A 17,020-nucleotide genomic window follows, 5' to 3' on the forward strand; every position below is an offset into this window, starting at 1 on the left:
TTGCCGGAATTCTTCCTGTACTATCTGGCGGGACAGCTTACGGCACTAGAGACTTGGATGCCTGAATGTCAGCTGCCAAACTCTGAGAGTCACTTGGCACACGTGGCTGGGACTGATTGTTTAGTGGGTTTTCTGGAATCAGATGGACTGAGAACACCACGGCAATTACCCCTCCTCAGGTTGGCAAGATTAGTCTGGCGACAAGCCAAGAGGGTGGTACACTTCGTAGGGGTGGTGGCGGAACTCCCATTATGGGGGAATAGCCACTTCCATACTCTGAGAGATCACCCCTCGGCGCAATTCTGGGCCACTCACAGCATCTGTGCATTAGGTGATCTTTTTGTTTTTTGTCCCGGGAACCACAACCTTCAAGTCCTTTGAACAAGTCCAGATTGAATATAATGTTCCAAGATTAAAGTTTTTTAGATACCTGCAGATTCGCACAGCGATTCAATCCCACATACAGAAAATTGGAGTGAGGAAATTGATATCATCACTTCCTATGATAGGTATTCTAAAATCACAAGGACCTCGAGGCCTCATCTCAGCTATATATACTTACCTGTTGTCGGTGGGGGTGGAGTCGGACCCCTTGCCAGCCCAGGATAGATGGAAATCTCTAATTCCCTCTCTACAGGGAGAGGAATGGGAAGAGATATTGAAATCTCCGACTGCGGTATCGACCTTCGGTTAATAATAAGTTGATTCAATGCTACATTGTCCACCAGGCATACCCTCCAACTTGATTATTTAGTATGGGCCGTTCTCATACATCGGAGTGCCCGAGGTGTCATCTCTCAGGGGCAAATTTCATACATATGATTTGGAGCTTTCCCAATATATCTTTGTACTGACATCGATTGTGTCAATTCCTGTTTTGTGTGACCCTTTGATATGCCTGTTTGGGGTGGTGGAGGAAGAGTCCTGGGATCATTACATGACAATATTCCTCAGAGAGGCATTGTTTCTGGCTAGGAAATTAATAGCTCTGAGGTGGATGGGAGATTCGAACCCAACTGTGCGGTCCTGGGTTAAACTAGTCAATGCAACCATAGTCTTTGAGCGGGTGGTATATTATAATAGGGGGTGCCCGGGAAAATTTAACAAAATCTGGGGTTTGTGGAATTCTTCTCCAGACACACTTGCGGAGGTTTGAGGGAGATTATGCGGATAATGGTGGTTCCCGCTAGATGTTGGGATATGAAACACTGTCCAATGGTATATTGAGATATAATAATGCAACATGGCTGCTGTTGTTGTTCTTTCTTTCTTCCTTTTTCTCTTCCTCTTTCTATCGTGTTTTCAAAATATGGTCATGCTGATAGTTAGAGCTGTTCTTATGGTCAATATAAATTTAGATATATATGCAAATGATAAGAAGTTTGGATAATAACATTGTTCTATGTTAAGTGCTAAAGATATTATGGACTTTATATGACTGTTCATTGTTATATTTAAATATTACTATCTATATACTGAGCTATCTTTATATGGCAAATGTCAGTTGTACCATGTTTGAAATTGTTAATAAAACGAAGTTAAAAAAAAAAAAAATGCAGTGGGAAAAAACGCAACATTTACTCTATGTGAGAACAAGGCCTAAGGCTGAGTCCTCAGGATGAGCTTTTAGTGTGATTTTGATACCAATTGAGTAGTGCTCCTTGTAATGTTCAGAGCTTGCGCTATATTTTTTTTTATATTTTCACATTTTTATTGATTTTCAAGAAGCATAACCGAAGATTGACATACATAAATGGGAAAGTGGTATAGTGGTACCATTAATACATCAATTTAGAGTCACCTATTAAAAATACTCACACACCTCCAGTAACATCAGATACAGTGCCTACAAGTAGTATTCAACCCCCTGCAGATTTAGCAGGTTTGATAAGATGCAAATAAGTTAGAGCCTGCAAACTTCAAACAAGAGCAGGATTTATTAACAGATGCATAAATCTTACAAACCAACAAGTTATGTTGCTCAGTTAAATTTTAATAAATTTTCAACATAAAAGTGTGGGTCAATTATTATTCAACCCCTAGGTTTAATATTTTGTGGAATAACCCTTGTTTGCAATTACAGCTAATAATCGTCTTTTATAAGACCTGATCAGGCCGGTACAGGTCTCTGGAGTTATCTTGGCCCACTCCTCCATGCAGATCTTCTCCAAGTTATCTAGGTTCTTTGGGTGTCTCATGTGGACTTTAATCTTGAGCTCCTTCCACAAGTTGTCAATTGGGTTAAGGTCAGGAGACTGACTAGGCCACTGCAACACCTTGATTTTTTCCCTCTTGAACCAGGCCTTGGTTTTCTTGGCTGTGTGCTTTGGGTCGTTGTCTTGTTGGAAGATGAAATGACGACCCATCTTAAGATCCTTGATGGAGGAGCGCAGGTTCTTGGCCAAAATCTCCAGGTAGGCCGTGCTATCCATCTTCCCATGGATGCGGACCAGATGGCCAGGCCCCTTGGCTGAGAAACAGCCCCAGAGCATGATGCTGCCACCACCATGCTTGACTGTAGGGATGGTATTCTTGGGGTCGTATGCAGTGCCATCCAGTCTCCAAACGTCACGTGTGTGGTTGGTACCAAAGATCTCGATCTTGGTCTCATCAGACCAGAGAACCTTGAACCAGTCTGTCTCAGAGTAATCCAAGTGATCATGAGCAAACTGTAGACGAGCCTTGACATGACGCTTTGAAAGTAAAGGTACCTTACGGGCTCGTCTGGAACGGAGACCATTGCGGTGGAGTACGTTACTTATGGTATTGACTGAAACCAATGTCCCCACTGCCATGAGATCTTCCCGGACCTCCTTCCTTGTTGTCTTTGGGTTAGCCTTGACTCTCCGGACAAGCCTGGCCTTGGCACGGGTGGAAACTTTCAAAGGCTGTCCAGGCCGTGGAAGGCTAACAGTAGTTCCATAAGCCTTCCACTTCCGGATGATGCTCCCAACAGTGGAGACAGGTAGGCCCAACTCCTTGGAAAGGGTTTTGTACCCCTTGCCAGCCTTGGGACCCTCCACCATCTTGTCTCTGATGGCCTTGGAATGCTCCTTTGTCTTTCCCATGTTGACCAAGTATGAGTGCTGTTCACAAGTTTGGGGAGGGTCTTAATTAGTCAGAAAAGGCTGGAAAAAGAGATAATTAATCCAAACATGTGAAGCTCATTGTTCTTTGTGCCTGAAATACTTCTTAATACTTTAGGGGAACCAAACAGAATTCTTGTGGTTTGAGGGGTTGAATAATAAATGACCCTCTGAATAAACTTTTCACAATTTAAAAAAAAAATAAAAAAAGAAATAACATTCTTTTTTGCTGCAGTGCATTTCACACTTCCAGGCTGATCTACAGTCCAAATGTCACAATGCCAAGTTAATTCCGAATGTGTAAACCAGCTAAATCTGCAGGGGGGTTGAATACTACTTGTAGGCACTGTATAGTAAATTTGAAGCCAACCCAACACAGCAAGGTACCACTTTTTTTCCCCAAAACACAAGAGGAACGAAGAACCTGAAAGAGAACAAAAGGAGGAAAGAGGGTATAAAGGAGAAAGAGGAAAAGAGCGGGATACCGCAGGGACCCCCTAGCCAGGTCCAAGACATAACACTATAGAACATTCAGGAACGCATTGCCACGCATATACCTGCAGACATCACGTCCTACTTCGTGGTACAAAAGCTGGGACTAGTTAAGAAAGATTCCCAGTGGTACCACTTTGTTGCAGTGGAAGCCACGTCATTACGAGATTGAGCAAGTATTGGGCTTTTTTTATTCATAACCTAACCTTACTTTACTAATCTTCACAACTTTATCCCTGACCTGTCTAGTGTGTTCCTTGGTTTTTTGATCCCTAATGTTTTCAGACAATCCTCTGAGGCCTTCACAGAACAGCTGTAGTTATAATGAAAATAAATTATACATAAGTGGATGCAATATATTAGCTGGGTGACCTGAAGGCAATTGGTCATTCAGGATTTTATTAAGGGGTTTTGGACTACATGGGACTGAATACAAATGCAAGTTACAATTTTCAGATCTAGATTTTTCAAATGTCAAATTTTTCAAATATTTAGAAAACCATGTATCATTTTCTTTACATTTTACAAATACTTAGTGTTGGTATATCACATAAAATTTCAATAAAATACATTTACGTTTGTGGTTGTAGCGGAAAAAAATGTAGAAAGTCCATGGGGTGTAAATACTTTTTCAAGGCCTTGTATGTTTGTATGTGGATACAATGTAAGAAAAAGTAACTGTTGTTTAATTTTGTTCATAAATCGGTAAAGCAAAGATCACAAACTTTGCAATATATCTTAACAAAGGAAAACGCCTCTTTTTCCACTTACCAGCCACACCACCACACTTCCTTCTCAGTCTCTTGTTTCTACCCTTGTAAATCTATGGGAAAAGGACAAAAGAATACAGCTGCACTCTGTAAATGCTTAGATAAATGCAAACATAGAATAAATGAAATTTAAACTGCATTAATGCCATATGGAATATACTTAGAAAAATTAAAGTACTTAGCGCATAAATTGGCCAATTCATGTGAGCCCATCAACCACGACAAGGTGACCCTTCTTTGTTGGGACCCTAACTTATTTCATGCCTCTCCTGGATTTATAGTCTACAAATTTATTTGCAGATAGGATCCAGTACTAGTTAAAAACTCATGAATGTCTATAGCAATTAGTATACATCATGACTGAGATATGCTGCTTAATAAAATGACTTATCTTCCTTGTGTATCTCAGAGATGCTGCACTCGCCACTGCCGTGTAGTGTGGGCAAATCTAGTTATGATGGCCCAGATGTCTTCATCAGTTATCGGAGGAGTACGGGATCTCAGCTGGCCAGGTATGTGATATGTAAGTCCTTAGGCCAGGTGCACACTTATACAGTGCTCTCTGACAATCACTCTGTTGAGGTTTCCATTGGAATCTCAGAGAACCCTGACAGCCATTCACTTAAATTAAGAGGAAGAAGTCACTGTGGCAACTTTTTGGACTCCAACCTGGCAATATTCATCTTTTTCAGACATGCACAAAAACCTGGTCAGCCAAATGTCTGAAAAAGACAAGTACCACCATCCCGGAGGTCAGAAATTGTCAGTTCTTTAAAATTGATGGCCTTTTGGTTGGCTGACATTGGTAGATCAGTGGGGATACAATTCTCCTACTGCTCGGCACCTATAGATTGGCTATTACTAAACAAAGAAAGGTGAAACCAGTTAAGGATTGTTCACACATTGCATTTTTGCTATGGAAAAAAACACAGTATTTTTATCTCAGGCACATACTGCAAATTTTTTCTTTGCAGATTTAAACCTTCAGGCTATGTTCCCACAATCAGGTTTTGGTGAATTTTTGATGTTGCAGAATTTCTGCACCTCTTATGCACATTAGGGTATTTTCAAATTTGCAACATGTCAGTTTCTCTTGCGTGGATGCTGCGTTTCATGCGCAAATTCTTCCCACAGATTTACATTAGATATGGAAAATCTGCAGGTAAAAGACGTGTGTTATCCGCATATGCTAAATCAAAGCCAAAAACCAGGATGTATCAAAGACAAAGCAGCTTTATTTAATACATCACACACCAACAAGAGTCAAAAAACGTGATAAAAACGCAAGTAACCTAATTTACCAAATAGATGCAGAAATGCTACAGAAAATCTGCAACATCAAAAACTCCCCAAAAGCTCATCATGGGATTGTAGCCTCAAGGAGTTATTTATTTTATTTAATTTTTTTTCAAGTTTGTTGCATGTCAAATGAAGGTAATAAGGCAGCGAAAACTTAATCATTTGAATGGTTGAAAAACGCAGCAAAAACACTGAAAGAATTGACATGCTGAAGATGTAAAAAAACGCTTTGAAGGGTCAAATTTGCATAGAAAAAAGATTAGTAAGTCCATGACATTTCAGAAATCTCATACAGCTGTTAGTGTATGTGCCCACGATCAGGACTCGCTGTGTCCTGGACGCAGTGGGTCCTGTACTGCGGGGTCACGAGTCTCCTCTGCAGGAGAGCGCAGGAAACCGCAGCTGCTTGTACCCACGATCAAGGTTCAGTGCGCTGCGGTCTTTTGCTTGTGTTCTCCTTACGGAGGACACATGAGAATCCGCAGCAAACAATTGACATCTTGCAGCTTGTAAAGCCGCACTGCAGGTCAGTGTTTACTGCGGAAAAAACAAGCACAGTGGGCACGGGATTTCTAGAAATCCCATCCTCTGTGCTTGTACTGTACAACGCAGCATTTTGGACGCAGCAAAAACATGCTACATCCAAAACGCTGCAAACACTGATCGTGGGCACGGGCCCTTACTGTAAAATGCTGCATTTTCTTTCACTCAGCAAAAACGTGGAAAAAATGCAACATGGGAACAAGGCCTTAGAAGGGTATTCCCATCTGCAAGATCTTATCCCAATATGTAGTAGATTAAATAATAATAATAATAATATTAGCAAATACATCTAACTAGAAATATAGTATAGTTCTCCTGGTATAGCCATGTCTCTTACCTCATGTGCAGGGCATTGCAGCATGGGTATCCATGGTTACGCCCACTCATATAGTGACAGTTAGGCAGTGGTCGTAACCATGGATACCTGAGCTGCAATGAGGTAAGATTAAAAAATAGCAGTTGAACTCAAGTAAAGGGAAGGAGAAAAACAAAAATGTAGATGGTGAATACTGGAATTTGAATACACATTACTGCCAAGAAAACATGAAAAAGATTTTTTGAAAATATTTTTTGGAAAAATATGAGTTACTTAGCAAATAAAGGTCATCAAATGTATCCGTGCCCAGAAACCAACGTCAAGGTGTAACTCTTATCTGGGTCCTACTCTAAATGCTATGCCTCTCTTGTCCAATCTGAACTATTATATGGGCTAGAATAGAACCTGCAAAAAGAAAATTAAAAACACCTGATGTAACTGGGAGGAGGGAGCAGATAAAGGACATTTTAAAAAAAATGCTCATGTTTCCTTAGCAGTAATGCGTATTTAAATACCAGTATTCACCATCTACATTCTTGTTTTTTTTCTCCTTCCCTTTACTTGAGTGCAACTGCTATTTTGAATATTGTATGTCATGTTCCGTATGCACCAGTTCAGACTATGAGATTATGAAGTGCTGGCAATTATTCTAGTTTGTATTATGGAGTGATGTCCTTTGGACAAGAGAGACATAGCATTTAGAGTAGGACCCAGATGAGAGTTACACCTTGACGTTGGTATTTGGGCACAGATACATTTGGCCATCTTTTTTGCAAAGTAACTCATTTTTCCAAAAAATATTTTCAAAAAATCTTTCATGTTATCTTGGCAGTAATGCATATTCAAATTCCAGTATTCACCATCTACATTCTTGTTTTTCTCCTTCCCTTTACTTGAGTGCAACTGCTATTTTTGGATATTGTATGTCATGTTCAGTATGCACCAGTTCAAGCTATGAGATTAGGAAGTGTTGGCAATTATTCTAGTTTGCAATGAGGTAAGAGACATGTCTATATCAGGAGATCTATACTATATTTCTAATTGGAAGTATTTGCTAATATTATTATTATTATCCCCACTACATATTGGGATAGGATCTTCGAAATTGGAATACCCATTTAACTTGGAAGAGGAGGATTACACAAGAGTGATGGCGTTTTTGAATTTTTCTACTCATATCTGTAGAAATATAACATTGTCAATAGCAATCAATAAATTGCATGCGTAATAGTAACATAATGTTTCCAGCAATACCTCCTTAGTATGCTATCCTTGGGTCTTTGTGTTGGGCTGTAGATTTAATTATTATTATTATTATTATTATTATTATTATTAATTACTAATTGTTCTTTATGTCTTTGCTTCCTGACAGCCTCCTCAAAGTACATTTGTATCTCCATGGCTTCAGTGCCTTTATTGATGTCGAGAAGCTGGAGGCAGGAAAATTTGAGGATAAATTGATACAAAGTGTTATCAGTGCCAGAAACTTTGTTTTAGTCCTCTCCGCCGGATGTTTGGATAAATGTATGGGAGACATTGAATGCAAGGACTGGGTACACAAAGTAAGTGCTATGTTTCAGCCTCTCTCAACACGAACCTTCGACGAAAAGCTGAGTATACAGCCCGCTGTTTGATTCAAAGGTGGGATACGGCCCCATAAGGACCAGAGGTAGACGGCATATACAGCTAACCATATGCATATACAGTGGGAAATGTTTCTTGTAAGGTCACTTTTTAAAGAAACTTTTATTGTTTGGTGTATTTGCTATACTGTACACCTCGTTTTATAGAATAATGCAGTCTGTTACATCAATCAGCCTCCGTTGGGGGAATGAAGCCTTATGAGTTCACCACTCATGTACACGCTAAGCAAAGGTCTATGTAGTGAGGAGAGGTTTACCCAACTAGGGAATTATAAGAAGTTTGTAGAAAGTAATTGGTTGTATTGTCTGCATGATGTACAAAGTGCGGCAGAAAATAAGAGATCACAGTTATGAAGAATGTTATGTAAATGTAAAGCTCAGTCCTCACTTTGCCCAGTGTCGGGCTCACATCCTCAGCAGCGAAGCACCCAACAGTGGGCACAGTCGGGATGGCTGCTGAGGCATCCATCCCCTATAGGGCCCATTGTAAAGAAATGTATAGGAAAGCACAGTCCTTTGCACTTTCCTTTATAGTTAAACAATCTTAGTAGACGCATATCTTTCAGACACAGGCCGAAAAAAGGTACTTTCATCCTCGGTCAGGTATGGAGATGTTACACTATCCGTCAGGAAACACTCCTAACATACACTGTTGTCTAGGTACAAAAATGTAGAGTGACCTAGCCTAAGGATTGTTACATCTTGTCTTGACCTTATAGTTTGACTTTTTACCATGTGAATTATGTACTCATGTGTTTTAGGAGATTGTCACCGCATTGAACTGTGGAAAGAACATTGTGCCGGTCACAGATCACTTCGAATGGCCAAATCCAATTAGCCTTCCTGAGGATATGAGAGCAGTGTTAAAGTTCAATGGCATCAAGTAAGCACTATTATTAGTCTCCCCAACACTAAGGATTTCCAGAACATTATTAAAAATAGATAGTAATTCATAAAGACTCCAAATAATAATGCTGGACAGACAAGCACAAGAAGCTACCTGAAGACTAGGGAAACACGGAGTCCTTTTGCGGAGTTTTCTGAGAGGAACCATAAAGGAAACTCCCAGTTTTTGAATAGTTTTGCCTTTTTGAGAAGGATTTGGAGAGTTTCCGATCAGTTTTTACTCCAAATACTCTGCAACAAACTCTGTGAGCACATAGGCTACCGCTACATGCACACATTGAATCCGCCTCAAAAAGAGGCGAAAAAGCACCCCATAAAAAACATCTTATGTCACATCTTTGAGCCACTTCAATGTTCAAAAACCCTAAAGTAGTTAAAAGAAGTGATCTGCTCATTTTCTGGGAACCTTCCACTAGGAACCTGCCCGATCTCTGTACTTGACAGTATAGAGTAATAGACACTGGTGAAGCTGCATCGAATAAACATCCGCCAGTGGCAGTGGTGCCGGTGTCTAAAAGATGCCATGTACCATAGTCTCAAGGAGTTTCCAGTTTCAATAAATCCCTCTCCGTCAGCTGCACTTTGTTTGAAAACAAAGTGCTTTACTTAAGGGGGCTTTACACGCAGCGACATCGCTAGCGATGATGCTGGTGAAAGCACCCGACCCCGTCGGTTGTGCGTCACGGGCAAATCGCTGCCCATGGCGCACAACATCGCTAGGACATGTCACACGGACTTACCTGCCTAGCGACGTTGCTGTGGCCGTTGAACCGCCTCCTTTCTAAGGGGGCGGTCCGTGCGGCGTCACAGCGGCGTCACTAAGCGGCTGCCCAATAGAAGCAGAGGGGCGGAGATGAGCGGGCGGAATATCCCGCCCACCTCCTTACTTCCTCATTGTGGGTGGCCGCAGGTACGATGTTGTTCCTCGTTCCTGCGGTGTCACACATAGCGATGCAGGAACGACGAACAACCTGCGTCCTCAACAACCGACGATTTTATGAAAATGAACGACGTGTCAACGATGGGCGATTTGGTGAGTATTTTCCAACGTTAACGACCGTTCGTTGGTGTCACACGCAACGACGTTGCTAACGATGCCGGATGTGCGTCACGGAATCTGTCACCCTGGCGATATATCGTTAGATACGTCGTTGCGTGTAACGGGGCCTTTACCCTCACAGGGTTCAGTGCTGAGTCTCTGCTGCTCCCGGTTTCTGTCATTGTCTGCAGTGATGACCTGACAGTCAGCGCTGCAGACAATAACCGGCACCGGGAGCAGAACACTCAGCCTGGTTTCTTGGAGGGGGAGTAAAGCACATTTTTGTTTTTTTTGTTTTTTTTTCAAAACAAATTGCAGCCAGGGAGTAGGATTTTCTAAAATGTGAAAACTCCTTTGACCTTTTTTTTATCTTTAGGGAATTTTTAGACAATTTTTCTTTATGGTGGAAAAATAATTGTTATGGTATCATACTTTCTATTGTTTCCCTATTATCCTCTATATAAGTACCATACAAGCTTTCTAAGTATTTCTTGCTCATTGAGGATTTGTCACTTACCATAAATATATCATTTGTTTACCTGGTGTAAATGCTGCTGTTCTCCTAAATCTGCCATAAATATATAATTGTTTAATCTGGTCTAAGTGCCATGGACCTTCTAAATCTGGTATTGTTTTTCTTTTATTTCTGCAGCAATCCATTCCTGAAATATGCCCCCCTATTGCCTGCACAAGGCATGAACCTCAGTTCTTCTGTGTGGGTACCTTCTTGAGGACCATGCCCACTTGACTAACAAGAATAGATTTATAAACAGGAAATGTGAGGGCTATATCTCAGGAATTACATATTTATTGCAAGTGACAGGTCCTCTTTTTGTCTCCTCCTTGCAATTTTTCTGTCTCCATGTCATCAGTCTCTTGTTTAGCAACATACAGTGGGGAAAATGAAATACTTGATACATTGCCGATTTAGCAAGTTTTCCCACCTACAAAACAATGGAGAGGTCTGTAATTTTTATCGCAGGTACACTTCAACTGTGACAGACAAAATAAAAAAAAAATCCATAAAATCTCATTGTATGAATTTTAAATAATTAATTTGCATTTTATTGCATGAAATAAGTATTTGATCACCTACCAACCAGCAAACATTCTGGCTCCCACAGATATGTTATTTTTTCTTTAAGAAGCCCTCATACACTGCACTCATTACCCGTATTAATTGCACCTGTTTGAATTCGACACCTGTCCACACTCAATCACACTCCAACCTCTACACCATGGCCAAGACCAAAGAGCTGTCTGAAGTCATTAGGAACAAAATTGTAGACCTGCACAAGGATGTGATACAGGACAATAGGCAAGCAGCTTGGTGAGAAGGCCACAATTGTTGGTGCCATTATTAGAAAATGGAAGAAACACGAGATGGCTATCTATCTTACTCAACCTGGGGCTCCATTCAAGATCTCACCTCGTGGGGTAAGGATGATTCTGAGAAAGGTCAGGAATCAGTCCAGAATTACACGGGAGGATTTGGTCAATTACCTGAAGAGAGCTGGGATCACAGTATCAAAGATTACCATTACCATTAGTAACACACTACACCGTCATGGATTAAAATCCTGCAGGGTATGCAAGGTCCTCCCACTCACACCAGCTCATGTCCAGGTATTTAATCAAGTTCATCAATGACCATCTGGATGATCCAGAGGAGGCATGGGAAAAGGTAATGTGGTCAGATGAGAACAAAATAGAAACTTTTTGGTATCAACTCCACTCGCCGTGTTTGGCTGAACAAAAAAGATGAGTACAACCCCAAAACCACCATCCCAACCATGAAGGATGGGGGTGGAAACATCATACTTTGGATGTGCTGTTCTGCAAAGGGGACAGGATGACTGCACCTTATTGAAGTGAGGATGGATGGGGTCATGTATCTCAAGATTTGTCCAACAACCTCCTTCCTGCAGTAAGAGAATTGAAGATGTTTCATGGCTGGATCTTCCAGCAAGACAATGACCTGAAACACATAGCCAGGGCAACTAAGGAGTGGCTCCATAAGAAGCATTTCAACATGCTGGAGTGGCCTTGCCAGTCTCCAGACCTGAATCCAATAAAAAAATCTTTGGAGGCAGCTGAAGCTCAATGTTGCCCAATGACAGCACCGAAATCTGAAAGATCTGGAGAAGATGTGTATATAGGAGTAGGCCAAAATTCCTGCTGCAGTGTTTGCAAACTTGGTCAAGAACTACAGGAAGCATCTGACCTCTGTAATTGCAAACAAAGGTTTCTGTACCAAATATTAAGTTTTGTTTTTCTATTGTATCAAATACTTTTTTCTTGCAATAAAATGCAAATTAATTATTTAAAAATCCTATACAGGGATTTTATGGATATTTTATTCTGTGTGTCACATTTGAAGTGTACCTACAATAAAAACTACAGACCTCTCCATTCTTTGTGTCACGCCCCTGGACTATCAGGCCGTCACAGGGTACTGCACAATCTGCCCTCCCGTGCAGTATCCACCTCCTTCTGGGTGCCCAACTACATGGTGTTGCCTACATCAGCTAATCAAAATCCAAGGTACACTCTGCACCACACCCACCAAACACACCAGTGGGATGGCCTGAGTGGAATATGGTTGCCCACCTGGGGGGGTTGGATAGGGGAGGTCAGGAGTGTCAGGAGAGGAGAGTGTCGGAGTTTGGAAGTGAAGGAGAGAGGAGGTCAGGAGCATGGCTCCTAGGACGCTATCTAGGTAGCAGACGGTGGTCTGGGCGAAGAGGAGCTGGACCCCCAGTCGCAGGGGATCGTGGCAAGGGGCACGGATCTGTTGAGGAGGACAGCCGGCGGCCTTGCACCATCACCGGGCCGGGACCAGGGCACGATGGGGTACGTGGACCCTAGGTCAGGGAGTAGCTTCAGGTAACCTGACAATTCACCTGACGAGAACGGAGCCTTCAAGATCCGCTCTCCACCCACTCCAAAATCGGGGTACTAGCGCAACGAGGGGGATAGGACTTTCCACTCAAAACGGTCCAGAAAATCCCAAGCGTGAACCCTGAGTTCAAGCTCTCATACTTAGCCATAGTGGGGAGTGGGACCTGGCAAGTTCCATACTACCGGGACCAACAAAGAAGTAAACTTAGTGCCAGGAGGCAGGTCACGGATCACCAGGCAGCACCATTGGGGACGGGACCCGAACTAGCTCCCCTCAGCGGCAGCGGTATCCAGAACTTTGGTTTATCCAGTTGTCGGTGTCAGCTTAATGGACTGAGTGAGTACGCAAGTGACCCCTTCGCACCCATCGGCACTCCCCCTCACCATCACCGAGTCCCCGGGGTATTCCCCCTAGCCGTGGAGGGTCACAACACCTGGCTGCCCCGTTCCATCATCCCCGGGTACTCCCAACTGCAGCGGTGGTGCTCCTGATTACCACATACCACAGGTGGCATCACGAACTTTACAATCCCCTGTAAATACCCCCTTCATTTGAGTGGCCGCAAAACCCCCGGGTCCGGAGACCCCTTGAGCCACCGCGGATCCAGGATCAAAGCAGCTTGGCTGCTGGCATGGGGGCGGGCACATTTGTAGGTGGGAAAACTTGCAAAATCTGCAGCGTATCAAATACTTATTTCCTCAACGGTAATTGATTCAATTTAAGCTAAATTATGATTGTTTAAGGTAAAATTTGGCATGGGCTACAACTAATGGTGAGGCTCAGTCATCTTTTTCTACTGGCTGGTGAGGTCCTAGTAGAGAAAAATTAAGACACCATGACTTCGAAGTAACTTGTGACCTTTTAAACGATTTCTCATTAGGTATTCATAGAGATATCGAGGATTTACATGGATCCATGTATGCAGATATAATTTCTTTACTTTTATGCTTTTATGGGTTATGGCAGCATCTGATCATGGTGGTAAAACCACTGCATACAAATGTACAGCATCACTTACAGATACAGAAAGCTCCATAGTATAACTTCACCATTGTATTACTGCTCAGAACCACTTAGCAGTCGAATAATGGTTGTGTTCTGCTAAGCCTAATTCATCTAGAAGTATTTTTCTCCCCCCAGGTGGTCACATGAGTACCAGGATGCAACCATCGAGAAGATTATCCGCTTCTTGCAAGGGCGCTCCTCTCGGGATTCTTCCGTGGGATCAGAGACCAGCCTAGATGGCACTCCTCCACTAGGGGACAAATAGGAAGGTCCATATGAAGATCTAGCAATGACTTGTGGACTGTAGTACCAGCAGGATAGTTCTGCGCTTCCTTGTGTCCCTTGGCTTATTGGATCTCTATAGATACATCATTTTCTTCAAACTGTATTCAGAATAGGGAAGCCACATCACCCATGGATGAGACCCATTCACAGCTTTCGCGCAGTAAGGACCTAGACTGGAATACACAGCCTTACACCTCTTCTACATGGACATACAGCAAAATGAAAGGGAAGACTAATATAAAATGGCATCTAGCCACTAAACTTTATCAGACTCGGGGACAATATTAGAAAAGTCCATTCTGCAGTATCCAGAACTTCACATCCCAGTGTTGACTTGCAGCACTGACTGTTATCAGTTTCCATATTTCTGAGAGAAGAGCGTTCACTGGACAATGGGCAGTGATGCAATTGGTTCACTTCCAGGTATACTTGTTAAAGTAGATTAATTATAGGCACATTTTCTGGAGCAATAGTTATATCAATCACGATGACCAGGATATGATCGGACTGTCTTGTCGCACCGTCTCTTTACCTTTTCCGAGGTACTTCCTTATACTGAATGTAAACGGATTTTCTCTCAATAGACTATTCCACATTCACTAGATACGCCATAACAAATTGATCTGAATTGTGTCTGACTAACATGAACCTAATGGATCCTCGGAACAAAGATGGCCGGTCTTCATTGCCAGCACAGAGGTAACCATGCATGTGCGTGTGCTGTTACCATACATTAAAACCTCTGTCACCAGATTTCACAATACAACCCACATACATTGTAAGATACACCTGCTGTACTTACTTTAAAAATCCATGTCAGAATAGTTGTTCAACGATTTAGAAAAGTTCTTCTTGCCTGATATTACAATCAGCATTTTATAAGCTCATCTAGAACTGGACTCATAAAATCCTAGGCATGATATTAGGCAGGAAAACAATAAAAATGCGTTATATAGCCATTCTGACATGGATTTTCAAAGCATAGTCATCCAGTCTGAGATACAATATGTTTAATAATATATGCATATTATAGTGTGAAATCTGATGACTCACAGTAAATACTTAAAGGATTATTCTCATCTTCATAAATGGATATTGTTGGATAATGCTTGTAAATGTAAATACAACCACTTTTGCAATTTACTGCTTATTAAAATTTTCAGCCGTTCTTGAGATATCAGCAATTTACTTTTGTTTACAGTTCGTTGCCCAGGAGACCGACCACCGCCGCTGTCTAGCTTGTAAGCACTATGCGGGTTCTGCTGTTTAGCAACAAAGCTCAGTTTCCAAGGCAACACGTTGGAAACAAAAGAAAATAAAATGTCTGAAAATGTTAAAGAATAGTAAATTGCAAAAGAGCTTTACAAGCATTATCCGACAACGCCCATTTATTAAGATGGGAATATCCCTTTAATGATATATGCATTTTATATTGTGAAATATGCTGACAGATCTACTCTAAATACATGAATGACAGCTTTTCTCACAAGTACAAATATGTATTATTATTTCTCTATCAAAATAAGTGATTTAAAGGGAACCTGTCACCGGCTTTTTCCCTTATGAGCTGCGCCCACCAACAGTAAGCCCTTATATACAGCATTCTAGAATACTGTATATAAAAGCCCAGGCTGCTCTGTAGAACGTAAAAATACACCTTTTTTATACTCACCTAGGGAGCGGTCCGGTCCGATGGGTGTCGCTGCTGTCAGTTCGGCGCCCCCTCAATCTTGTGCTAACGCCGTCTTTCTTCTACCCAGCCCAGTATGGATGATGCGTCCTTCGTCATTCACAGAGAGGCCTCCATTGTACTCCTCCTGTGCATGCGCATTTTGATCTGTCCAGCCGAGGGCAGATCAAAGTACTGTAATGCGCATACGCAGGCCTGTCTGTGAATAATGCAGGGTGCATCATGCACACGGGGCTGGGTAAGAGGACGGCGATTGTACAAGATGGAGAAGGCACCGGACAGATAGCGGCGACACCAATCAGACCAGACAGCCTCCTTAGGTGAGTATTATGAAGGTGTTTTTTACGTTCTACAGAGCGGCCTGGCCTCTTATATACAGTATTCTAGAATGCTGTATATAAGGGCTTACTGGTGGTGGCCGCAGCTCATAAAGGGAAAAACCTGGTCATAGATTCCCTTTAAAGATGTTTTCCTACTCTCAGGTTGTAGGGTCAGTGCATGATGTCCTGCAATCCTTAGTTATTCATTGTACTGACTTTATGTGAAGGGCAATTATAGAAACCAGCTCGGGTATCTGTACATAACAAAATCATTGACTATCAAACCTCAGCAATACCTCTAAGGCTACATTCACACATCTAAGTGTTACATTGGAGATAAATGGGACGATTTTTTTTCTCAGGTGTCATTTTATTTTTTGTTTATTTCGACTGAACTTTTTTTATCCAGTTAAAACAGCATGAATTTAGGATGGAAAACTGAATTACAAGGACTCTCTTCTCTTCCTAATTTCATCCTTGTCTCATGGACCCCTATAGACTTTAATGGCAGAGTCTGATCAGCAAAACTGATGAGAATGGGAACAACTCTGTCTCATTGGCTGGACACATGGATCCATTTTTGAAACAAATGTGCGCATGGATCAATTTAACCGAAGGGCCTTATTTATTTATCAAGGTTAGCTGTGTTCACACCGACCTTAATAGAGATGTGTGCTGGAGTTGGACGCTTCTGATTCATGAAGGAACACGCATGCCTCTGAGT

At 41.9% G+C, this 17,020-nt stretch overlaps 1 protein-coding gene across 1 annotated transcript in view; it reads left to right on the top strand.

Moving 5' to 3' along the window:
• SARM1 (sterile alpha and TIR motif containing 1) overlaps positions 1-15,891 on the top strand; it is a 56,432-nt gene extending 40,541 nt beyond the window's left edge. Inside the window, exons 7-10 of the mRNA XM_075335350.1 lie at positions 4,758-4,860; positions 7,879-8,068; positions 8,911-9,032; positions 14,137-15,891. Of these exons, the coding sequence (XP_075191465.1) occupies positions 4,758-4,860; positions 7,879-8,068; positions 8,911-9,032; positions 14,137-14,266 (545 nt within the window). The 3' untranslated portion in view covers positions 14,267-15,891. The remainder of the gene's footprint in view (positions 1-4,757; positions 4,861-7,878; positions 8,069-8,910; positions 9,033-14,136) is intronic.
• The last annotated feature ends 1,129 nt before the right edge of the window (positions 15,892-17,020 follow it).

This window comes from Anomaloglossus baeobatrachus, chromosome 2 (genome assembly GCF_048569485.1).
Source record: "Anomaloglossus baeobatrachus isolate aAnoBae1 chromosome 2, aAnoBae1.hap1, whole genome shotgun sequence".
NCBI classification, from domain to species: domain Eukaryota; kingdom Metazoa; phylum Chordata; class Amphibia; order Anura; family Aromobatidae; genus Anomaloglossus; species Anomaloglossus baeobatrachus.